Source organism: Amia ocellicauda, chromosome 14, assembly GCF_036373705.1.
Source record: "Amia ocellicauda isolate fAmiCal2 chromosome 14, fAmiCal2.hap1, whole genome shotgun sequence".
Classification (NCBI taxonomy): Eukaryota; Metazoa; Chordata; class Actinopteri; order Amiiformes; family Amiidae; genus Amia; species Amia ocellicauda.
The window spans coordinates 20,665,108-20,691,154 of NC_089863.1; the positions used below are offsets into that span (position 1 = coordinate 20,665,108).

The 26,047-nt window shown below is 41.6% G+C and overlaps 3 protein-coding genes across 4 annotated transcripts; 2 read left to right on the forward strand and 1 right to left on the reverse strand.

The window, feature by feature from the left end:
* Positions 1-995: 995 nt before the first annotated feature.
* On the forward strand, positions 996-8,148 carry LOC136767903 (lysophospholipase D GDPD3). 2 transcript variants are annotated; one of them, XM_066721974.1, is made up of 11 exons: positions 996-1,193; positions 3,517-3,676; positions 3,880-3,922; positions 4,074-4,209; positions 4,437-4,482; positions 4,642-4,760; positions 4,898-4,987; positions 5,232-5,365; positions 6,930-6,989; positions 7,127-7,178; positions 7,289-8,148. In XM_066721974.1, the coding sequence occupies exons 2-11, from the start codon at positions 3,538-3,540 to the stop codon at positions 7,430-7,432; spliced, it is 963 nt and encodes a 320-aa protein (XP_066578071.1). In that variant the 5' UTR covers positions 996-1,193; positions 3,517-3,537; the 3' UTR covers positions 7,433-8,148. The 2 variants fall into 2 exon arrangements, with proteins under 2 accessions (XP_066578071.1, XP_066578070.1); XM_066721973.1 differs by lacking the exon at positions 996-1,193 and adding an exon at positions 2,034-3,072.
* A 5,911-nt stretch (positions 8,149-14,059) lies between these two features.
* On the forward strand, positions 14,060-20,327 carry ypel3 (yippee-like 3). The gene is made up of 5 exons (XM_066722030.1): positions 14,060-14,474; positions 16,251-16,384; positions 17,147-17,190; positions 17,369-17,477; positions 17,966-20,327. Exons 2-5 carry the CDS (start codon positions 16,268-16,270, stop codon positions 18,053-18,055), a joined length of 360 nt encoding a protein of 119 aa, XP_066578127.1. The 5' UTR covers positions 14,060-14,474; positions 16,251-16,267; the 3' UTR covers positions 18,056-20,327.
* A 1,743-nt stretch (positions 20,328-22,070) lies between these two features.
* On the reverse strand, positions 22,071-25,812 carry nif3l1 (NIF3 NGG1 interacting factor 3-like 1 (S. cerevisiae)). Its single transcript, XM_066721914.1, has 7 exons — positions 25,699-25,812; positions 24,146-24,715; positions 23,669-23,822; positions 23,423-23,549; positions 22,830-22,968; positions 22,605-22,688; positions 22,071-22,370 (listed from the first exon to the last, which is right to left on the reverse strand). The coding sequence occupies exons 2-7, from the start codon at positions 24,699-24,701 to the stop codon at positions 22,186-22,188; spliced, it is 1,245 nt and encodes a 414-aa protein (XP_066578011.1). The 5' UTR covers positions 24,702-24,715; positions 25,699-25,812; the 3' UTR covers positions 22,071-22,185.
* Between the last annotated feature and the right edge of the window lie 235 nt (positions 25,813-26,047).

The following is a 26,047-nucleotide window of genomic DNA, read 5'->3' on the forward strand; positions in this document are numbered from 1 at the left end:
ATGTGTAAGGAGAGTGTTGCAGTTGCTGGGTGTGTAAACCCATGGACCTCGCCTGCTTTTGTGTAGAGTTCACATTTAAGCTCCGGCATGTGTGTGAAACTGTCAGTGTCAGGGTGTGTGGGTTTCTCTTCCTCTCTGCTCTCATAGTATGCAGTTCAGGGTTGATTATTAGAGATAGTCTGTTCCGTTCTACAGTTCTTCTAAATATCTGATTGGTTCTTAAATTCCCATGTTCATCTAATTCCTCTGTCCTTATCCTCCTCCATTGTTGTGGTAACAGTTGTCGGAGCTGTTCAATAAAGGTCCGTATGAACTGAGGGCCTGTCCATGATCACAATCTGTTACTTGTTACAGAGGTAAAGCTTTAAGGGAATCCATGTGAATTTAAGACCATTATTTTAATTTAAATGATCACTCTTATCCCTTTATTCAAGGCAATTAATGAGTTACAGTAGTAAAAATACACTGAATTTTTAACAAGGTATTTGAACAATATCTGCATCCATCTCTTTATAGATGCATTGTTCCTGTGTGCTGTATTGCGCTAGAAATTGTGCTATACTCCAACGTGTGATTGTCTTTCAAGGGGTTTGGGCCTGTCCTCTTCAATTATATATGGCCTTCTATTAAAAACACTTGGATGGCTGCCATTTGTAGTGTAGTGCACCGCTTGTCCCAATCCTTTGGCACTTGTGCTTTTGTAAGAGTGTGTGTGTTGCATGTTTGTGGTTCTGCCACTCCCAATAAGCTGATTGTGTATCCTCTCCCCTTAAGCCTGTGCCGTCGTGGATGTAGACTGGTGCTGGTCTCCCGTTCTGTCATGTTGACTCCAGAGTTCTCCATTCCCTGTCAGTGCTTCCAGGAGCTGGGAGCCGTCTATCCGGTCTGACCGCATCTCCGGGGCAGAGTGGGATGAATCCTGTCCCTGCAAGCTGCGACTTGGCAAATTCTTTCCCTTCTTCCACGGGAATGTTCAAACCCACATTTATTGTTACTCTTCAGCCTGTATGATCGCTGGTGTAGGAGTCCCCTTGAGTCAGATGGAGAGAGAGAAGGTGGGTTAGTACACGCAGACTGACTAGATGCTCCGGTCACACTGCACTGAGCAACTGAGCGATGGTTAGTGGTTAGAGCATAGGACCTGCAACCAGAAGGAAGTTGGGGGCTGGATATGCTGTCACAGGATCTGAGGGGTAAGTGTGTGTGGCCATTTAGGAATAGGTTGGGTTTGCATTGTATCATTGCTGGTTGCAATCTGGGTCACACCCTCTAAAAACACATGATCTCAAAATTACAGTTTATCCTTTATTGTAGAATATGAAATATAATTTAGTTTATGAATGTATTCCTATCTATTTCCTATATTTACCTAAAGAGTTTAAAGTACAACTTCTTACTATATACCATGTTAAAATCAAGCTGTCTATAATCCATTCTGGAACAATTATGTATTCAGTTCATCCAGCTAAATATCGCCCATTGAAAAACCCATGTGGCCCCTGGGAGAACATGCAAGCTCTACAAAGGCAGGTGCCCACGGCTAGCGTCAAACCAGAGGCCCAGGAGCTGAGACACGAACGCCACACACAGGCCAGCACAGTTCAGTACAACAGGGAGATTCTAGTACAGTACAGTTTACTGCTGTATTAATATTAGCACTACAACTATGCAGTAAAGTTTACTGCAGTATCTGTAATGCACTTCTACCTGATAGTGTGATAGTTTAATGAAGCAGGAGTATTACAGTACAGTGCAGTGCAGTGCAGTAGAGGTACTACAGCCCAGTTTGGTATAACAGTTTAGGGAATTATGGGTAATTGCAGAACTAGTCCAGTATAGTAATGCATTCTCCTCTACTGAGCCAGAAATATTTACATTCAGATCTAAACAGTATATACACTTTGTAGCGACGATTGATTAATGTTTATTTGTGGAATATATTTCAAAAAATGATTTGAACACATGGGCCTATGTGACCAGACACCACAACACATTTACATTGGAATAAGGTGAGGTGTGTGTACATTTTGTTGCATATACCTCCATTTTGTTCACTATCCCTCTGAATAAGTGCCAGGTCTCCCTCTCAGCAGAACTATACAATGGAGGACAATGGCAGTGCTGACAGGGTTTGTTTCGGTGAGAGAGAACGTGAGATTGAGGGGGCGTGTGTGTGTGTGTCTATTTAACCACCCAGCCTTTCTCTCAAACAGGCAGATAACACAACAATAAAACAATGTCTATGGATGGCTGATTCCAATCTCATTTAATAACTAACCCAGTTCACGGTGAAATCATCCTAGTCCTTCTTTGTCTCATACTGCTCTGTCACTGTCAATTAACAGCTAATTATATCCTCTTAATAAGTGATCCAGCTCACTGTAAACTCAGGCGGTGTACGATATCCGGTTACAGACACTTAATGAACAGTAACGATTAATGAAAGAGCACAATGCTGTATCTGGTCCTCAGTAAAACCACTAGCAGTTACTTGCACATGCACACACACACACAATCATGTGCAACTCACACAGACACATGACACACCTGTCTTGTGTGTGAGAACTAGGCTGGTCTGAAAGAGAGCGAGAAAGGGGTGTGTAATGCAGAAACACTGACTGACTGATTGGATACCACCCACCATATGAAGACTGCATGGAGAGAGGAAGGGATTCGGTGGACACTACAGCACCATAACCACACCGAGAGAGGCAGGGAGCAAGGGAGGGATATATCCTGAGAGAGAGAGGGAGAGAGAGAGAGAGAGGGGGGCAGGCAGGCCATTGCAGCACTGTTTCAAACGGCTTTATTAGCATACCTACCAAACAAGTTTTTTTTTTTTTCTTGGTTGTTTTTTTTCTGCATTCCTGTTTGTTAGAGTGTGGCATTCCTCCTGTGTATTTATCTACACACACTGGCCACGGAGGGGTTGGAACTATTCATTTTTGTTAATAGAATTAAGGGACAGTAAACTTAGTTTTTCTTCAATTTCTTGTGATTTGACAACTTTTAAAAGGATTTTATTATCATCTTTATTTTTAAGCTGATAAAGCTTCACGACTTTCTTTCTGGGTAAGTTTGAAAACATTTTTAAGCAGTGTGTTGTTTGAACTTCAACTGTTCATTTTACAGTATGATTTTTATATTATTATAATTATATGGTATATTAGGTTTGTATAAGGATATGCAGTGTTTGATCATTACAAAATATTTTTTCAATCTGTACACTATATTTAATTTGGTATAATTGGGTTTCTTACGTATTTTTTCTAATTTTAAATAATAATAAAACATTATAGTTTGTTGATTATATACCAGATTGTATCATTATTTTATTCTAATTCATTATGATTTTCTTTTAACAGTACATTCATATTTGCATTGTATTCGTTTATTGTATGTTATATCATGTATTAATCATGATGCATGTAATTTTTCTAAGGATTTTGTAATAATAAATATTGTATTATTATTTTATTATGAAGATGATGATGATTATTCTGGTGTGTTGGACAGGTGTGAAGGCTGCAATTGAGGATGTCCAGTTACATGTACTACCTCCTCCCAGCCATAGGGGGATACACCCTCACCTCTCTGTTCTTCCTAAAGAACCCTCAACTCCTGCACAAGAAGAAACGCACGGCCTTCTATGCCACTCACATCTCTCACCGAGGAGGTACCACACATTGACACACTGACGCACTGACACATTGACACATTGACACATTGACACACTGACACACTGCACGCACGTCTGTCTCTGAAGAAGTACACTCACTGATACATATGCTGAATAAGTAATGAATACGCCGTTGACTGACTTTTCCCCTAATGAGACTGTCATTGCCATGTAAGACCGTGTTTTCTTTGTGTCTGTAGGAGGAGGAGAGAGAATAGAGAACACAATGGAAGCTTTCACTAAGTAAGTCTGCATCACCTTTCTCTCTCTACTTCCCTCCTTCTCTCTCAGTGTAGTGTTAGTGGACCACAATGTCCAAGCAGTCATTCAGAGTGTATATACTCTAATATACTGTATTAACTAACCCCCTTCTCTCTCTCTCTCTCTCTGTCAGTGCAGTGGACTGCGGTACCGAGCTACTGGAGCTGGACTGCCACTTGACCCGTGATGGTCATGTGATTGTGTCACATGATGAGAACCTACACAGACAGACAGGCAGAGATGTAGATGTCTCTGACTTGAACCTGGAGGTCAGTCGACACTTTCACCTCACCAGTGTCATCCCTGCCAACTCCCTACCAACATTATCCCACGATCTGCATAATTACCATTATGTCAATTCTACTGTACATTTACTACTGTCCCCTAATGTAACAGGGCTATTCTACTGTACTGCTACTACAGTCCTCCAGTGTCACTGTACTACTATGACTTATTATTATTATTATTATTATTATTATTATTGTGGTTGTTTCAGGAATTACCTCTGTACAAAGACAGACTGGAGGTCACCTTTTATGATGGTGAGTCCCTATCTGTGTCTGTGCAAGTGTGTGTGTGTGCGTCTGTCTGCGTATATCAGCGTGAGAGTCCCTCTGTGTGTGTGTGTGTGTGTGTGTGTGTGTGTGTGTGTGCCTGCATCTCTCTGTCTCTCAGTGACCGTGTGTCTGTGTGTGTCTCAGGGCGGTACAGCACAGGGACAGACAGGAAGTTTCCTCTCCTGGAGGACGTGTTCCGGAAGTTCCCCCACACGCCTGTCAACACAGAGATCAAGGAGGACAACGAGAGACTCATCAAGGAGGTGGCTAGCCCTATCTCTGTCCCTGTCTGTCTTTTAAGTCCCTCTCGCTCAGTACTTTTTTAATGAACAACCCATTCAGTCAGTCTTTCTTTCTATATTAACCCTGCTTGCTCTCTCTCTCCCTCCTCCCTTCCCAGGTGTCCTCTCTAGTGAAAAAGTATAACAGAGAGGACATCACGGTGTGGGCCAGCATGAAATCCCACATCCTGAAAAAGTGCCGGAAAGAGGTCTGTCTGTGCAAATGCTAGTCTATGTCAAAGTCTGTATTAATCTGTGTGTTGGGGTGACTCTAGGACCTGTATTAGGTCAGTTAACCCTTAAAAAGGTTCACTCTATCTTACGTGATACTCACAGAATCCCAGTGCCAACAGAACAGCGCAAAGAAACTAATAAATTAGAATAAAAACATTTTACACAAACCCTAAATGTAACTCTCTCCCTCCCTTCCTTCCTCTCTCGCTCTGTCAGTAGAACCCCTCTATGCCTTTCATGTTCTCAGTACCCAGGGGGGTTCAGTTGCTGCTGCTGTATTACTGTGGTCTGCTGCCCTTCACTCCACTCCCAGAGAGCTTCCTGCAGATGTACCTGCCCTGTGTCATCAACCGGTCAGTCTGGGTCTGTCTGTGTCTGTGATTGCTTGAGTGTGGCTGTATTCGAAACTGCATACTACCCATACTACACGTACTGCATACCAACATTTCAGAAAGTTGAATTTGTAGTATGGTAAAAGTATCCAGATGGTTGGCTACATTCACCAAAATATGCTGTATACAACCAGAGCTCACTACAATGAATACTGCATTATTATTATTATTATTATTATTATTATTATTATTATTATTATTTTTATTTTTATTTTTATTTCTTGGCAGAAGCCCTTATCCAGGGCAAACATAAGTGCAAACAAAGTGCAAAAATACAGTGAAGTACAAGGCATCAATCATTACGGTGAAAGCTAAGTGCTGTCAAGATGTAGGATCACAGACCAGGGCTACGGGAAAGGGAGCAAGGAGGAAAACAATGAAGAACGCAAGAGGCATAATAAAACTGTGAAGTGCTGTCTAGCAGGGATAGAGGACTAATATTACAAGTGCTGTGGGAAGAGATGCGTCTTGAGTAAGTGCCGGAAGGAGGTCAGGGACTCTGCTGTTTTGACTTCGGTGGGCAGGTCGTTCCACCACTTAGGGGTCAGAGATGAGAAGGAGCGGCTCTGGAGGAAGGAGAGTGGAGAGGAGGTAGTTATCCCATCATGCTTCACTGTCTGACAACGTACCATTCACTTTGGGGGAAAAAAGGTGGAGAAATCTACCGATGAGAGAAGCTCTCTGGAATTCAAATGTAACTACATAGCTAATTGTATAGATCATTTGTTACGTTTATTGTTTTTTCCTGATTAAAAAAGTAGTTTTTAACAACATATGGTTGTTTTTAACCCTACGGAATGTTTTGTTTTTTGTTTTTATCTAAACGACATCTATGTCACAGGACATACGGGCACGTGAAGCATAATGGGATGCAGTATTCACTGTATATTTTGACGAATGTAGCAAGCCATACGGGTACTCTTATCATACTACACATTCATATACTGCGTTCAATATGCACACTGCATACTACTGAAATGTTGGAATGTAGTACATGTAGAATGGTAGTCTGTCCGTCTCTGTGATTGGTTGGGTGTGTATGTGTGTGTTTATCTGTAACTGTGTCTGTCTACACATATACTATAGGAATTTTCCAATATTAACATCGTTTTACTATGGTTGTAGCCTGTGGTTTTAATATGCTTTCACTGTGTTTTACTCCACTGATCTACCATGGCAAACATGCCTTTATCATACCATAGTCCATGGTATTCCCATGGTCCAGTGCAGGCGTGTTGAACCCATAGGAATGTATTCTACAACTGTGCTGATACCACAGTAAAACAATTTTTAAAATCCTGTGGTAGATTTTCTGGGGTAGACTTTCATAAGGATATAAAACCCTGCTGAAACTTTACAGCCTCATAGAATACAACAGATGATTATTGATCAGAGCATGACATAAAGTGAATTGTGTTTTGTGGTGAGCTTTAAGTATGTCTATATATGTTCTCCCTCCCTTCCCACTGTCTGTTTCTCTTTTCCACTCTACTCACTTTCTCTGTTTCTCTCTCTCACTGTCTAGGACCTATATTCCGTCATCTCCCATCATGAGGAACAGAATTGTCACTTATCTGATGGAAAAGTAAGGGATTTATTATTATTATGAATCTGCACCTCTTTTCTATTCACAGCAGCTTGAGCTAATTGACCAATTAGTTTGTCACACTGTTTCTGCCCATGACCTATAGTAATCTTCTTCCTCCTCCTCTTCATTTCCAGATTGATGCTACCCTCGGCTTTGTTGAAACACCTGGTGGAGAGAGGAATACAGGTAAGACACCTTCGTCATTGTCATCATCATTGTTAGTATTATAGTGATCATAGAAAACCATTGCTTTCTCTCTCTCTCACACTCACACTCTTTCCCCCTTTTTCTTCCAGGTCCAGCTGTTTGTGTGTAATGAGGACCAGGATTTCCAAACAGCCTTCTCTCTCGGGGCAACAGGCGTAATGACTGACTACCCTTCACGTCTCCGGGACTACCTCCGCAGTCACCCACCCCCCAGGCCCCCACCGAGCCAATAGCAATGTCATAGAACGCCCTTCAGCACTTGGTCAGCCCCCCCACTCCCAGTCGGCACTTCACCAGCATCAAATCCCATTATATTTCAATTGATATAGTCTAAATTGTCTGTGAGTTGAGCAGAATATCTCAAAAGAAACTCGATAGGATTGGTTATAAACTCCGGTTGGACACAAGCGGAAATAATGTAATAAATTGTGTAGTATACAATATATTACAATAAAATATGTCATAAACAAATATGATGTAATATATAAACTCCTCTCAAGGCTTTATTAAAAAAGAAATGTATCACTTTCTAAAGTCAATTACATAAATCAAGCTTTAGACATCACTTTGCAAACAACTTTTTAGTTGAACCCTATTGAAAAGCGTGCTAGTAATGTGTTAAAATGAGAAAAGACAGGGGCAGGGAACTGCACGGGAGAGAATAAATGACACTGGACAACACAATACAATACAACGCAACACAATACAGTACAAGACAATACAATATAGTAAAGTACAGGATGATATAGTGTGGTACAGTACAGTGCAATATAAATCAATATAATCCTATATAATATGGTAAAGAACAATGTAGTATTGCAGTAAAATGTTCCTTCCTGACTTGCTGTGCTGAACTTGTTTATCTTATTTTATGCTTCTTGTAAGTATAATGAGATGTCGTATATGACTGAACTTCAGAGTCTGTGGTAATAAACTGTTACCTTGTCAATCTAATTTCTATATTTCTCTAATATTCTGATTCTAATGTATTTTTACTATAGCCCCATATTGTAAGAGGACTATTCTGCTGTATGTTTAGTGACACCGTAGGCGATTTGGCACGGCATCTGGGGCTCTCCGGCGGGGTTTAAGGAAACAACAAGGCAGGGGAGTATGGTGAAATAATTGCAGGTTTATTTAGACCGTGCGTGGTGAGGCAAAACAAAGAGACGAACAAAACAGAAACCAAAACCTAGCTCCTCTCGAGCCTAAACTGAACATGTGACACAGTTCCCTAACTAAACGGAGAACTAATAATAATGACAAACACAGTACACACTCTGGCAATCAAACAAGTCCGGCGTAATCCATAGACAATCCAAGGTCCATAGACAAAGTCTGTTACGGCACTCTTCTCCCAGGCTCTCCACCTTGCCTCTCCACACCAGGAAGCTGGGGACTTCCCGTTTCATCCAGTCATGGGGGGGAACAGCAGTCATCTGTGTCCGCCCCGTAATTTTATTCCCCCGGGGTCCAGGGTGGTTTCACAGTTTATTATAATCTCTGTGTAATACAAATATTCAAATGTAGTTTTAACGTTACAGAAACCGCTCAGATTGTGGTATTGTGGAAAGAAAGTGTGGTATTACAATCATTGGTCATAGCCATATTTGCAATAGTAGTATCACATAGTGGTTAGTTACCATATTGAGAGGTCATATATTATTTGAAAGGTGTTTATGGGGTGCCGTTCAGGAAAACATAATTCTTCTTCCATGAAGGCCACTTTCGCTCAAAAAGTGACGGATGGTGCGATTAGCTTGGAGTTCAGCTTGCCTCTCTTTGGCAGTTATCCTTGGTTCTTTTTCTGCCATTCGCACTATCCTTCTGTTCAATCTGGTGTCGATTTTCCTCTTGCGGCCGCGCCCAGGGAGGTTGGCTACAGTTCCGTGGACCTTGAACTTCTTAATAATATTTGCAACTGTTGTCACAGGAATATCAAGCTGCTTGGAGATGGTCCTGTAGCCTTTACCTTTACCATGCCTGTGTATTATTTTCTCTCTGATCTCCTCAGACAACTCTCTCCTTTGCTTTCTCTGGTCCATGTTCAGTGTGGTGAACACAATGATGCCAAACGGCGCAGTGACTACTTTCCTCCATTTAAATAGACTGAATGACTGACTACAAGATTGGAGACATGTGTGATACTAATTAAAGAAACTAGTTTGGAATATCACTATAATCCAATTATGTATTATCTTTTCTAAAGGTTACCAACAAATGTGTCCAGGCCATTTTAGAATATCTTTGTAGAATGAGCAATAGTTTATCTCTTTTCACAGCTTCTTTGCTTTATTCTATGGCATATCAAAGGCATACAAGTATACATGATGCAATAGCTTTTAATTTCATCACTTTTCAGGAGGAATGAAGAATTATTTCAATGAGCTGTAAGGGTACCAACAAATTTGGCCCTTGTGAAAGAACTATTCAGATTGAGGGGACATATTACATTTTATCATTGCAAAAACAATGGTCAGATAAGTTACTACAGAGTAACAACATAGAATTTGACAGAACTTCTGATACACCATCAACAACAAGTACTTTTTTAAGTACTTTTCCAACAGTACTTAAAGAAATGAGGGAAATTATTTATAGGCCGCTAACTCAATTATTCCAAATGACACTTAGAACAGGGGATGTGCCAACTGACTGGAAGACAGCAAATGTCATACCAATCCACAAGAAAGGGGACAAAACTGAGCCAGGAAATTACAGACCAATCAGTCTCCCCTGCATCACCTGTAAAATGTTGGAAAAAATGATTAGACAGAAAATAGAGGAGCATCTCAATGAAAACCATATTCTTGGAGATAGTCAACATGGGTTTAGATGAGGCAGATCAAGTCTTACTAATTTATTTGAATTTTTTGAACATGCAACTGCAGCTGTAGATCACGTGAAAGCATATGATATGATATACTTAGATTTCCAAAAAGCTTTTGATAAGGTTCCACACTGATCCTCAAATTGGAAACTGCAGGCATTCAGGGTAATGTAAGTAGATGGATTATGAACTGGTTGATGTATAGGAAGCAGAGGGTGTCGATTAGAGGAGTCGCTTCTAACTGGAGTGAGGTTGTTAGTGGAGTTCCACAGGGATCAGTACTAGGGCCTTTGCTTTTTCTAATCTATATTAATGATCTGGACTCTGGGATAGTTAACAAACTTGTCAAATTTGCAGATGATACTAAAATAGGTGGCTCAGCAGATACAATCTTGGCAGCACAGGCTATTCAGAGGGACTTAGATAATATTCAGTTGTGGGCCGACACCTGGCAAATGAAATTCAATGTGGACAAGTGCAAGATAATACATGCAGGTAATACAAATGTCCACTATAATTACTCTATGGGAGGAATAGAACTAGATGAAGTAACGCATGAGAAAGACCTAGGAGTCTATGTGGACTCCTCACTTTCTCCATCCAAGCAATGTGGGGAAGCAATAAAAAAGGCAAACAGAGTGTTAGGGTATATTGTCAAAAGTGTAGAATTGAGAACAAGGGCAGTAATGTTCAGACTGTACAATGCACTAGTTAGAGCTCATCTGGATACTGTGGACAGTTCTGGGCTCCACACTTCAAGAAAGATATCGCTGCTCTAGAGGCAGTTCAGAGGAGAGCAACCAGACTTATTCCAGGTCTGAAGGGAATGTCATTCAAAACGGAAAACAGGAGACACTTCTTCACACAGAGAGGCGTCACAATGTGGAACAAACTCCCCAGTGATGTGGTAGAAGCTGATAATTTGGGAAAATTTAAAAATAGACTGGATAGGATTCTTGGATCACTTAGATATTAATGAACACCAAACGAGCACAATGGGTCGAATGGCCTCCTCTTGTTTGTAAACTTTCTTATGTTCTTATGTTCTAACAAAGAGAGAACTAATTCACATTGTCCAAGAAATTGATCATTTCTAAGAAGAAAGAGTACAGGCCCATGAGAAAGGTAGGCAACACTTTAAATTCATCATGGAACACTTCAATGCAAAAATTAGAAAACAACAATGATGAGACATCAGTAAGCAAGCATGGATATGGAGACAGGAATGAAAGAGGAGATAGGTGGAATTTGCAGAGAACACATATTTTTCATAAACCCTCTTACAGAAAATAAGAAAATTGACCCTGGAGAAGTTCCAATGGAGGTAAAAGCTAAACTGACCACATCCTTACAAACATACATAAAATTGTACTGCCCTACTTTAGTATAGTCTACTTCCTGAACAAGAAGAAGACCTAGATACATTACAAATGTGACAAAATCATGAGTAGCACCATGGAACCTGCAAGAGAAATGAGAGGAACAAATCACCAAAAGCATCGCATTTTATAATAAGGTGCTGTAATTCCTCATGAATAAATATGCGAATATCACAGGATTAACACATGGATATGTCTTGCATTTCATCTGAGCTCTGATGTTAATCACTTTTGGGTTTAGGTTTAGGGTTGAGGTTAGGGTTCATGTGCTCAACATTATAACTCAGCTGATGTGCATGAGACATGGATCTTTTAATCCTGTGGTATTCATATATTGATTCATGAGGAATCACTCTACCATATTTTAAAGTGTTACCGGCTACTTCCCATCCCATACAAAGTATTTACAGAATAATGAACACATCACCTTCAAAACACCTGGACTTTGACAAACCAAGAGAACATGCAATATTCAGAAGGGCAGTACCATGCAGAATGGTGGGGGCTGGATCAATCATTGGCAGGTACAAGCTATACCTGGGCTTGATCAACTACATGAAAGCATCTGATTCTATATATACATATATATCCAGTGATGTAAGCAAAACATTGAGGAAACATACATAAATCTCATCATATATATATGCAACTAAAAATGCCAAATCAACATTAACACTAGACCAAGGAGTATGTCAATAAGTCTCCAAAATCATACAAGATTAAGGTCAGTTTATTTAAACATCTTACGATTTAGTGATAACATTGTCATCTTTGTCAAAACACCTGAGGATCTCCAGCTTTCAATTCAGGAATTCTCAGACTGAAGTGAGAAAACTGGTAAGTTGAGAAAGATCAAAGTCATGTTCGACAGCTTTGTAAGTGAATAAAAAGCAGTTCCTGTTGAAGCTGAGTGCAGTGTGTTATTTTGCTTTAAACCCATACAGTGTAAAACTGTTTCAGTATAGATGTATAATAAACATGTTGCTGTAACTCAATTGAAATATTGATACCAAAATAAAAGTACAGATGTTCACTTTTTAATGTTGGCTTTTCCAGGTGGCTTTGTACCTCTCTCTCATTCTATGTTTGTCATCCCTGTCTGTCTGTCTCTCGTGGCCTGTAACTCTTTCTCTTTGCGTGTCAAATGTGTTAAAATTCTCTCGACCTATCCCATGTCCTGAGAAAAAACCATAGAATCAACTACAAAATACACATACAAAACAAAGTGCTGCCATATGTGGTGCTGGAAAGGAGGGAGCATGTGATCAGACTCTTAAACATACAGATAATGGTTAGTCAAGTCGAGCGATTTTGTTTTTGTTGGGGTTTTTTTGCTATTTTTTAAACTTCCCTATCAATCCAGATTAAGCCCCAGTGACTATCAGTTTATTAGCAGAGTCCTCTATTGAGTCACTGTTATCTCTGAAACAGACACACTGCACGGGGCTCACTATCCTAACATGCACCTTTTGTTTAGTTCAGTATTTAACCCTCTTAGCTGTAGTATCTTGTTGTATGTGTCATTTCTGTATAGCTTATGCATTAAGCAGTAATCTATTTAAAGCTTCGTGTATGTGTTGTCACTTCTACAGTTCCGTGAGGTCATGTCAGATAAATAAAGACTTACTTCTTGTTTTCATTTGGCAGACTTTTAGGTCCACATAAAAGTAAGACATTCAATGCAAATACATGAATATGGTTCCAATGAAAAGCAAACTACAGCAAATTAAGAACAAAGGAAACTTTATTTTAATGGGAGAGTATCGTCAATATATTTTTTAAAATGAACATTTATAAAATAAATACATAAGTGATCACTTCACACAATTATTGCCTGCAATGCTACTGCAAAAAATACAGGATAATAGGGTCTAGAAAATATGGCATCCCTCATTAATCTCCTTTGCTGTAGCTCTAGCCTATTAGCTGTGTCCCATGATGTGTATTTTGTCTCACTGCAGTCTGCTGCAGTATACAGCAAACAGTGTATTATCATTGCTGCTATGAAACCAATCGGTACTAGTATTTCATTTAGCAGTGTGAACTGTTTACGTCCTGTACGTCATATTGGACAAAAGACGCATCTTTTGGTAATAAACATTGTATATATATATATATATATATAGTTATCCAACACACTTGTACGTGCGATAAGCCACCGTGCAGCTGCGCACTTGAACAGATTTATTTTTATAACACATTTGAATACAGTGAGCTAAACAGTTTAGTAGGTTAAAAACGATAACGGACGTGGGTCTAAAGTCCTTCAAAACACGATTTAGCAACGGATATCTGTTAATAAATAACCTCCCGCCAGTCTATAGGTGTTAATATTTAAGCCACAATGTGTCTCATCCACAAAGCGCCTCCTGCACAACATCACGCCTAGCTATCTGCCTGCCGCAGCAAGACCACCGCGGCTCCCATTGGCTGGCAGCGCGGCGAATCCGACCAATGAGAGCCGCCGTCTTGTGCGACAAACGGCGAATTGGTGTTGGTTGGAAGAGGAAACGGTTCTGATTGGCCGCTTGAGAAAGAAAACACAGGCAGGTAATGGGCTCTGGGGGGGATCTGAACGCTGAATGGCTGACCTAGTTTCTGCGCTGGCGGGCCTGCGCTGTGATTGGTCAGTGTGGGGTGTGCGACAGAGGGTGAGAGCTGTAAACAAACACGGAGCTCAGCTGCGCGACTCGTACGGGCGCATCGGTGTAGCTTTGTGTTTCAAATTAGTGCATTGGCCGCGTTAGAAACCGGACTCCACGTCTTTTCTTGCAGACGCGAAAAGAGACGGCTCGTTAAAAGGGGGCTGTTAGTCTAATTGGGGTTTACATGCATGTTTTTGTTCGTTTGTTTACCTTTTGCCAAATCCGATGAGCACGCCTGCACGAGTGTCTGCGCATTTCTCAGACGTCTGCGTGTGCAAGCACATCCTCCGCGGTTATAGATCCGTGCGCCCGTATGTTTTAACATTTTTAATAATATAGTTGTTGATTTTAGTTGCGTTTTAATTGTAGCTATACGTTACTGTTTTTTTCTTCTTCTCCGCGACATCCAGACCACAACAAGGTAAGTTTTCTTTTCGTTGACGCTGTGGTGCTGTAAACTGAGACTGACAGTGTGAATTTATTTTGTAGTATCTTGCCGTATTTTTCATTAGCCTATTGTAAAGCGTATGCATTAAACAGTAATCTAGTATTTCATGTCGATGCATTACCAGCAGGTATAGTGACAACAGAATAGCTTTGTACAATAATAATAATAATAATAATAATAATAATAATATTGTTACCATTTTTGTTGACACATTCCAAGAGTTCTGTTGATCACGTTCTAATTGGCTAAGTGTGTTCTTCAATTAATAAAACACAAATTATTATTATTATTATTATTATTATTATTATTATTATTATTAATTAGTAGTAGTAGTAATAGACAGTAGCAGTTGTATATATTGCTGATTTGTGTACTTGTACTTGGAGGAAGTTGTGTTGCTTTTCTTCAAGCCAATTCCGTGTTCTCTCCATGAACCAGGAAATGAGATTAAAATAACCCTTTTCACAGAAGTGAATCTGACCCCATTGATTTGCTTATGATATAACTATAAATATACTCAGACAACGTGGGTGCTGAGGGTTTCTGTGCACAAAGTGTGTGCAGTGGATCCAGTAAATAGTGTGTATAGTGAGTGACTGCTGGTAGTGTGTTTTCCAAGTGTTTTGATGCAGTGCCTCCAGTATTATAACACTGTTTCACCTGTCCACACGTAGGAGCACCCAGCCTGTCCCTGCCACACCCGTACATGTACACACATGGCTGCCTGCCTTTGCATTTCATTTCTGTTCGGCACAGCTGCTGCATGAAGTGCATTTGAGACACCAAAGGACAAACGGCAATCCATGTTTAACCTTCTTGTACTGTATTTGTAGGGTTTTTATTTTGTCGTGGCACTGTATTGCAGTCCTTTCTCCAGCAGGATTTTCGAACACTTTTAAATATCTTACTGCTCCAAGCAATTGATCCTGTGTGGCACATCCTGAACATAGATTAAGTGCTCTAATGTCATCATCAACATCATCCTTTCTTGGGAAAAGTTTATAAGGCATCTCTAGCATCCATACCTGCCACTATTAATCTAGTTACAATTTTAAAATACAGTGTCACATTTCATTATTATATATCCGTACAATATCTACAGTTGTTGTGTTTGCCTATTTTCCCACTTGGAATCCTAGGACAAAACTCTGCAGAAATGAACCCTTGTGTACACTCAGTTGAAGGGTGCATTGGAGGGAACGTAGAGCTCCCTTTACTTGTTCCCTAAGGAACTGGGACACCCCTTAAGATGGCAAGCATACTACTCCCACCCCACAAGGAAAGGTAACCACAAAAGGGAAGAGGGAGCAAGGGAGCGGTTTGGGATGCAGCCCCGGTGAATACAGTTCCTGGACTGCACTGCCTTGATTAATTTGAAATAAAGCTTTTACCCACCAAATTATTATAACATTTTGCAAGACGGATCAGGACTGGGAGATCCTGATGACTCCATGGGTACTTTATTCCACCACTTGAAGGCAAATATTGAGAAAACGTGTTCAATAAATTAGTGTTTGAAGCCAGTGTTTTGTTACAGTTACTCTCAGTGCAAAGTGAATGTGCTATGGTGTCCAGTGCAGCGGTTTGTCAGTTATCCCCCTCTCCCTTTCTCAGCAGTGTTATTGTACTGTAGGCTCCTGTCCGTTGGCCACTCTGTACTAACCCCCATGAACGCAGATTTGAGGACAGTATTGTAGTGCTGGGCAGAAGGCCAGTCAGTGTGTATCAACCCTCTGTATCTGCCCGCAGGCGGCAGGGTCCCAGCGATGGTGAAGCTGACCAAACCTAAGACATTCCAGGCCTACCTGGACAGCTGCCATCGCCGGTACAGCTGTGTTCACTGCCGCGCTCACTTGGCCAACCACGATGACCTCATCTCCAAGGTAATGCAGGGAGGGAGGGAGGGTGTGTCACAACTACTGACACCGATCCCAGTCTGAGCCTCTCCAAGCTGGACTGGACTGACTGAGCTTTATCATTTACTCTGATTATAACTGGACTCCCAGTGACACCGAACTGATTAGACCTAGCACTAGTTAGAGCTCATCTGGATACTATGGACAGCTCTGGGCTCCACACTTCAAGAAAGATATCGCTGCTCTAGAGGCAGTTCAGAGGAGAGCAACCAGACTTATTCCAGGTCTGAAGGGAAAGTCCTACTGAGAGACTGAGGAACCTGAACCTTTTCACCTGGAACAGAGGAGACTACGTGGGGACTTGATCCAAGTCTTCAAAATGATGAAGGGCATCGACCACATCAAACCAGAGGAGCTTTTCCAGATCAGCAGGGACACACGCACCCGGGGACACAAATGGAAATTGGGCTTCAAGGCATTCAAGACAGAAAACAGGAGACACTTCTTCACACAGAGAGTCGTCACAATCTGGAACAAACTCCCCAGCGATGTGGTTGAAGCGACAATTTGTTAACATTTAAAAATAGACTGGATAGGATCCTTGGATCACTTAGTTATTAATGGACACCAAACGAGCACGATGGGGCGAATGGCCTCCTCTCGTTTGTAAACTTTCTTATGTTCATATGATTAGTATTGGTCTGTCCAGTTGTAGTTGATGTTAAAGAGCTGGTTGATAACTCAGTGGACACCTCATGATATTTAAAAACGCCTCTCTTTGTTTTACAGTCTTTTCAAGGAAGTCAAGGAAGAGCCTACCTGTTCAACTCAGTGTGAGTATCTGTCTCTCTCTTGTTCAGTGAGTTCAGTATAAATGGACTATATTAGTTCCAGTTGTCAGTGTGTTTGTATAACAGCCTCTATCTAACAGCCTCCTCTGTATTTCCTTCTTGAAATGTGCTGTAGAGTCAGTCAGTGTCTGTTTTAACCCTCATTCTCTGCATCTCTTAGTGTGAATGTGGGCTGTGGACCAGCGGAGGAAAGGCTGCTGTTGACCGGCCTCCATGCCGTGGCCGACATCTACTGTGAGAACTGCAACACCACGCTGGGCTGGAAATACGTGAGTTTCTGTGGCCGGACTGGACTAGATTAGGATGGACTGGACTGTATGTTTCTCAGTGGGTCAGTACTAGACTGTACAATGTTGTAAGAGTCTGGACTGGGCAGAACTGGATTGTGTGTTTGTCTGGATGAGATTGTACTGTACTATTAGTATTGGGATTGGACTGTGCTTAATGTGACTGGACTGGACTCTATAACACTGTGTGTAACTAGACTAGGCTGTCTCTCTCTGGACTGCATTGTGTCTCGACTGTGCTGTGTGTGTCTGGACAGGACTGGATTATGTTGTAGTCTGTGTTTATGGACTTGACTGAACTCTGTGTCTGAAAGCAGTGTATTTTTGTCTGTTCAGAAACGGGCATCTCGGAGCATCCCATAATATGTGTCTAAATGCAGTGTCGGTGTCGGACAGCTGTGTGTGTATATAGAAAGTGAAAGGTCTGTGAGTAACTTGTGTGCTTTTTCTTTGGCTGTTTGTCTTTACAGGAGCAGGCCTATGAGTCCAGTCAGAAGTACAAGGAGGGGAAATACATCATAGAGGTGTCTCACATGATCAAGGACAATGGCTGGGACTGAGAACCCCTCGTCTGTCCATTCCCCTCGCTTTCTTCCTCTGTATCCACCTACCTTGCCTGTACCTCTTCCCTTCTCTCCCGTCTGTCCACCCATTTTAAAAAATACTTTTCTTTTCTCTAAGCAGACCGCTGTCACTATCTCTTCGTTCTAGAAGTGTGCTTGTCCATCGTGTCCGTCTGTCTGTTCTCTAACATTGTTAAGCGTTTTACTTGTGTGTAAGATCTTATAAACCTTTTATTTTTTATCTCCCGAATGTGAATATATCCCAATAGATGGGCAAGGCACAGGGCTCCTTGTCTGTATTCACAATAGCTGTGGGGCTGCTGTGTGTCAGTTAGCAGGATATAAACAGCAGCAACCATTCCTGTGCCCCCCAAAATTGTGAGTAACCCTGATCCACTCTGTGGTGCTGCAGTGAAACACAGACTGCAATGAGGGAACTGGGCTGAACCCACTGAGTCAGAGCTGGGGTGGTATGTAGTTGGACCGGGTGTGTGTGTGTGTGTGTTGGGTCTATTCAATAATTTCATAAAGTCAGGTCAGTGTTGTTTTCACCTAAAATAATGTCTGATCAGGGTTGTGTTTAAATGTTTGTTTGTTGTGAATATACAAGAAATCAGGCTTCAAATTGTTAAAGGTGTCACAGCCAGGAAAATGAATTCCAGCTGTACACGAGAGTCTATTATGTAGTAGATGGCTGCAGCATTAATATATGTAACATAACTGCTTTAGTGCCTGGCCTCTGGCTTGTCGAGGGCTCCTGACCTTTCAGGCTTTTGAAAATCTGCCATTGATCCTAAGAGCAGCGGCTGCCTAAGTGAGAGCTGTGACCCGTTCTGTGAGCTTTCTGCTGATATCGCAGTATCTTGCTTAACAACACTGAAGTTCAGGTCCTCAAGGGCCTGAGTGTCTCCTGGCTCTCATTCCTTTTATTGGCTAATTGGGTGATTTTGAGCGATTCCTAGCCTTTCCTGAACTGGGTACCACAGCTCCACATCAGACGGAATCTGCTATGCTGCGTAGATGAGCGGGTGAAATCCCCATGTTTGGTTATATCGTTTTACTATCAAACCTGCATGTGTGTGTCTCTAGTATGCACCAGCCCTGGTCCTGTAGGCGCCCAGTGTAGCAGGTTTACATTTCATTACATTACATTACATTACATTGGACCAGTTCAGCAGACTTCCCTGTATAGATTGTTGATTTAAGGAGACCATGTGACCTGCTGGCATGTGTGTCTGATATACAGTCAGATACAAGATACAGAGCTACAGGAACAATCCTATAATCAAACACTGGGTTAATTAGTATAGAGACATTTTGTTCAGAACAACAACTTTGTTTAAAACCGCATGTGAACAGCCCCTCCATATAGTGTGAGTTTGTGTTGAATGAATCGGTGGGCTGCTTGTGGTTGTGAACACGCTGTAGAGCAGCAGTCTCCAGCCGGGCTTCAATTAGGGGCGAAATATTATGCTAATCTGGATTCATTTCGAAAATTAAACCAAAGTTTGGATAAAATGAAAACCAGTCGGCCCTGTCTGGTTTTCTGTGACCTGGCCTGGGGCCTCCTGGTGTACAGTGTATGGGAGTGTATATAAGAGTTGTGTACATAATATAGTTTGGATTTAAAGTGTGTATATATGTACAGTGTGTATGTGTTTCTCATAAGTCTTTGGCAGTGGGCAACTGGAACCTGTTCTCTCTAAACCAGGCAAATTTTCCAGATTATCTCTTTGAAGGAGTATTGCAGATAATCAGCATTATTCGAATTTTAAATTAATAATAAAGTTGTGTGAATGAAAACCTTACTCTGGCAGAGCCTGAGCTAGAGAGACAATTAGGTCACAATTTGTTAATTGTTTATTTGCTCAGTATTGCAGCAATTCAAGGCTGTCATAATAACGGAGGGGAAAAAGAAAATTGGCAACTATGTACTGTGAAGAAATTGAAATAAGCAAAAGGGTTCTAGGGGTAAAGCGATTAAGGTGATTTAGGATTGAAGTAACATCATTGTATTAAGTTTGGATATATATATATTATTTTTATTTTAAATAATTCCATTATTTGACTTATCAATATCCTCTGCAAATAGTTCAGTATGCTACTCCTCACATCTTTTGACTGTGACCTCTGTTTGTTTTTCTTCGTCTCAGTATGATGTAAGCCCTGTGTTACTGTTTATTGTAGTTATTGAGTCATTAATAAACAGTTGCAGTCCTTTTTAAAGAACAATGTCTTTCAAAGAGTATCAATAAAGTGTGACCATTGAGAGTGTGTTTGTGTTGCTTGTTTCACATTATGTATGTAAACAACCTTTTCAGTCAGTCAGGGTCAATTGCAATGAACTGAAAGCAGCAGACTGACTGCAGATTATCCCACGATTAGTGCGGAGTTCCATACTACACTAGTATGTGATCTTAGTACCAATTTCAACAACTTTTGCTGCTGAAATTAGTCTGCAGCTGCACATTAAAAATGTTCTGCAACAAACCCAAAGGAACAGGAGCTTACCTCTCTAGATAAAGCACGGGACTGCTTGTGTGTGTGTGTGTGCAGGGGGACATATTTAACACCTTTTTTTAGATTTAGTTCAATCTGAAAAAATACAAAAAATGTGTTTTTTTCCACATTTAAAAATATTTATGCTAAATCTCCATTTTCCATTTTTTTAGGTATTTAAAAAATAAGTGAAACCTAAATATGTGTTTTGCTAAATAAATATTTAACTTTTAACTTGCAGCTGACAAAATTAAATGTGTATTCGATGTATTATACTTTGTATCAACAACCCTGTTTTATCTATAATATATATGTGTATATCACATACGTTTACAAAAGTTATATAATTGATATTTGTTTTGTAATAAACCAATCATATATTTTAACGGTTTCATATTATCTGGGTTGTTGGCAAGGAACAGGAAGTGCAAGCGCAATAGGCTGTTGGCAGATACAACTGTAGAGGCTCATGCCAAACTATAATAGTAAAAATATAAATTAGAAAATACTCTCAGATGAAGTATAAACAAAACCTATGACAGTTCATAATGTCTCCTGATGTCACAAACACTAAAAATAAAACAAACTGCCAATGAAAAACAATGCTAATTTAATTTAATGACAGATGGGATACAATTCCAATTAAAAACAGCTTTAATAATTGTATGCACAGCATGGCACTATAGTATATAGGTAGTCAGTATGCCCTGATATTGATTTAATATATGATTTAATAATTACGTATAAATATCAACCTATAGCCTATATATAACATTTTAAAGAGAATTATCAGCTTGTAATGTTTTAAAATACAATGTGGATAACCTCAGTGTCTTAATTCACAGATTAAAACAATGACTGGCTGATTAAAAGGTTCACACAAACTCATAAATCTAATATTAAATACGTTGGCTAGACAGGAACCTCAAATGGTTGTAATTTTTGCACCAATTTGCCGTTTGCTTTGCATAAATGTATTAAAAACTATTATGAACGTAAATATCGCTGATAGTACCAAATACAACACAGGATGTAACAATGGAAGCAAACTTAACAATGACAGACTAGAATATATATGTTTTTTTTTTCCAACTTGAATAATCTATTTATCATGGCTTCTGTCATTTCTGAACTTTTGTACGTGTATTTATGGCTCTAAAACTAAAATGAGTGGTCGAGCAATTACAGAAATAAAGCAAAAACTTTATGATGATCCATGTAGTTTCCTTTATTGAAAGGGTACAGAAATTAGAATGGTTGTGTGTGCTAAAGGTCACCTTCTAAAATGTATTGAATATGTTAAGGAACTGTCAATAATCGCCAAAAGGACTGGCACACATATTTACATGTATAAATTGTTTATAATTGCCCTCCACAATGCAAGAATCATATGAAGTCACTGAACACTATTATATAGGTTGATACGAACCCTTTACATACAAGTTAAATAATGAAAATCACGATGTTAGTTTTTCAGTCTATGTGACAGTGTGGAAAGTAAACAGCCACTCTGTTATGTCAATTCCTCCCCATTTATTAATCAACACAGTTTAAAGAGCATGCACCCGTCTCACACATGACTCTTGTGTGCAAACAGTAGAACAGTCTGCCTGTGACCAGCAGCGGGCTCAGACGACAGTCAGAGGGTCCGCATCTCTCTCCGACAGGCGCACGGACACGGCCGGGCCGAGCCGGGCAGAGAGCCGCTCCTGCAGGACCGTCAGAAACCCCCTTTCTGTGTTGCTATGTTCACACAGCACCACGCTTGCTCCCATGGCCACCGCGTCCAGTACGTCATGGTGAGACATCTCCCCTGATCATGAAACAGATCAATATCAGTACAGTGTTTCTTCACTGGCCAATGCACAAATACCGTAGTCAACACAGAGATACACGGTCTATGAATGGTCCGGCCGTGGAAAAAGTTTATTAATGCACTGTACACTGACCATAATAGCAATACACTATCTTTGTCCACAATCTGATTAAAATATTTGTGTAAAAATCAAAATGTATTGATCAGTGAGGTGCGAGAGTCCGTGGTCACCTGTGAGATAGAGGTCGGCCTTCACTCCCTGCAAGACTGAGCTCCCGGACCCGGCACACACTGCCACGGTCCTCACAGTGGACTCTGTAAACGCACAATATCAATATCACAATGACATTAAAACAGCATGGATTATTGTGTAGGAGTTATTGTGTTATTGCAGTTCCAGTGTTGAGTCTGTACAGAGGGAGGAACAGCCGCTTTGCGTGGACAGGTTTTGCTTACCCAGAGTGCACTGGGCCCCTAGTGCCAGCCTGACGTGAGCGAGGCCAAGGTGCGATTTGATTCGCTGCACCGCTAATGCCACAGTGATGGGCTGGTCGAGGGTGCATAGTCGGCCCTGACCATGATCTGGGAGAGGGGGCTGAGCGAGAGGGGAGAGAGAGAGATATCAGGGTTTATTATAGATAGTCTGGTTTCCATCAAGCCTTTTTTTGTGAGAAATGTCCCATAGAATAAAAAAAAACAATACGACGGGTTTAATGGAAACCGCAAATGTTCATTGAATTTTGTCAACTTCGACCGAAAGTTTTTTACGTTTGACAGAGGTAGATTTTCATAGGTCAATACAGCTGGTTGTGCGACAAATGCCAGTGGAAACGGGTTCTACCGATTACTAAATGCCTTGTCGACTAAGTTTACAGTCATGTGATATGCGACTAAGTGCTTTAGCAGGAAATTGTCAAAAATGTTGTTCGCTACAAGTCAGCTGGATGGAAACGAACCCTGCCTTGCAATTTTTACACAAAACATGTGCGATAAGTGGATGGAAACCCAGCTACTGAGAGAGAAACTGAAAGAAAAAAAAAAAAAAGTACCTTGGTGACCTGCAGTACCGTCAGTGTGCTGTAAACAGTGCTGTGTTTGGACAGCAGCTGGACTGCGGGGGTCAGCGCAGAGCTGGGGCAGCTGACACTGACACTGGCCACCTCGCCATCAGCTGACCTGCCCACACAGGGAGAAACATTAATACTGACTGACCTGCCCACACAGGGACAGATAACACCGAGTGTGATAGGACACCCCGCAGACAGGCCTGATACTCCTGGAGACAGACAGTTTACCTGGCAGTGCTGTGCTGATAGCTGACACCCGGTATGTCTGTCAGCCCGCTCAGTATGGTGTTCAGCTCATCTTTCCTCTCCACTCTGAACTCCAGACGGTGTCCCGTTGGACCGCTGCACTGGGCCTGAGACAGTACGTCCACACTGCCAGCGCCTGAGGAATACAGGGACAGAGTGAGTGCCTGTGTCGCAAACAATATTTCTGGATTGCACTGGCCCGAGTCTACAGCTTGCCTGAACACGACAGCACATTAACACTGCACTGACAGAGACACCCCACCCGTCCCTATCACTTCTGTCCCCCATCTCCTATCTCCCACTGAAACCCATCAAATCGATCCCCAAACACTACCCCCTCCATCTACCTGCTTTTCTTGTCTACCCCAGCCCCTACTCCATCTCTCCCCCATCCCCCTCCGTGCCACCTCCTCCACAAGACACAACCCCTTTAATCCCTCTTCACTCTTCTCTTCGTACCCAGTCCTCCACACAGCCAGTCGTTCACCCCCCCGGCAAGGCAGTCCAGCGCAGTGTGGGGGGAGTACACGGCCACGCCCCTCTCCAGCGCCTGCACCACCAACCGCTCCTTCCAGCTGGAGCAGCGCAGCCTCTTGATGGGCCGGAACAGCGGGGGGTGGTAGGAGACAATCAAGCCCACGCCCTTCGACTTCGCCTCGTCCATCACGGCTGGCGTCAGGTCGTTGGTCAGCATGAGGGTGCTGACCGTGTGGGGCGGGCTGGGCTCCACCAGCAGGCCCACGTTGTCCCAGCTCTCGGCCAGGGAGAGAGGGGCAAGCTCCTCCAGCACAGACACCACTTTGGAGAGCTCCATTCCTGCAGGAGAGAGGGAGGAGAGGGAGAGAGCGGGGACGGAGGTGGCGTGTCGATGGCAAAAGCTGTTATTGCGGTGTCGGTGGCGTATCTGGCTGTAAAGGGCTGTGCAGTAGCGGGCTTCAGCTGCTCTGGTCTTCAGTGGAGTCAGGGTTTTGAGGGACAGAGAGTGCCGGCCAGATTGCAGTAGTCGGCAGGACATCTGCAAGCGTAGATCTGTGACACAACCAAACAGGTTCATCAGTTGTGTCTAGGCTGCGCCAAATCAGATGCGAGCGATTTGATTGACAGCTTACATGGCCAACAGATACAGCCCTGCCACTACATTGATATTGAAGTTCACTCACAACCCCAGCAACCTTAGCAGCTGGATGAAAACAGTTATGATTCTGGCAGGCAAGTTTAGCCCGATGAGTGAGTTAATGTTTAAGTGGAGGTGGACGTCCAGAACCTTTTATTCAGTTATCGTCAGAAATGTCAATTTAAGAGCCGTCAGGCTAAACCAAGTGAGCTCATGTTATTTTTTAGTCTTGTTTAAGGAAATGAATGTATTGTCATATATTTCAAAGAAAGTTTGTATTATTGTGTTTATTTCCTTAGTTACTTGGTTGAATTAACTGACAGCTTCTTGGATGGTTTGCTGTCACCTGGCCTATTCACCCTCATTTGAATACATGGTGGTGTGGTTTTTTTTTTTAACAATGCTGTCTTTGCCACTTTCTTAACATCACTGCTGACGCAGCCATATACCTTCCTCACAATATTAAATAACATATCAATGTGTAAAGTAAAAAGTAATAGGTTTTTAACCAGGTGGTACCCTCTGCAATTTTACCTAACTAGTGCTTAATGGCCACTATATTACAAAGATCAAAATGAAAAACAAAAACATATGATAATTGTACAGTTTGGTCTGTAAACATGGGCTACATTATATCATTCCGCACATTCTCTCCTCCAGACACTACAATACCTATAGAAACTGCGTCTATCTAGTAATGAAACTGACTGAAATGAGAGCTACTGTGGTGCTACTGTCACTCTGCATAGCATGGTATCATGATATAGTAAAATCCCAGTGTACGTTTCGAATTAATATATTTTGATACATTAACCACAATCTCATTTGATCCTTTCGAGTTATTTAAAGCAGTTCCGTGCACTACAGTCAAACTAAGGACATAAAACACAAGATTCACCTCCGTGGACAGTCAGGAAATCACACGGAACACATGGCTTTCTCCCGGAAGATCAAAGATGGGGGTCGCGTTAACGTAGCGCAGATGTGCGCAGCTCTGCGCAGTTTTGCACAGGTAAACCCCTCAGACACGTCTGGATTGGTCGCTGCGCTCCTTACTGCCAAATGCAGCTACAGCCAATGCCTTATTTAGGGTTGGCTTGAGGACCAGACAGCCAATCACATATCAGTTGTGTTTAGGCTGCGCCAAATCAGATGAGTGCGATTTGATTGACAGCTCAAATGGCCAACAGATACAGCCCTGCCACTACATTGCTATTAAAGTACAAATAATCTTAACAGAAAAAACG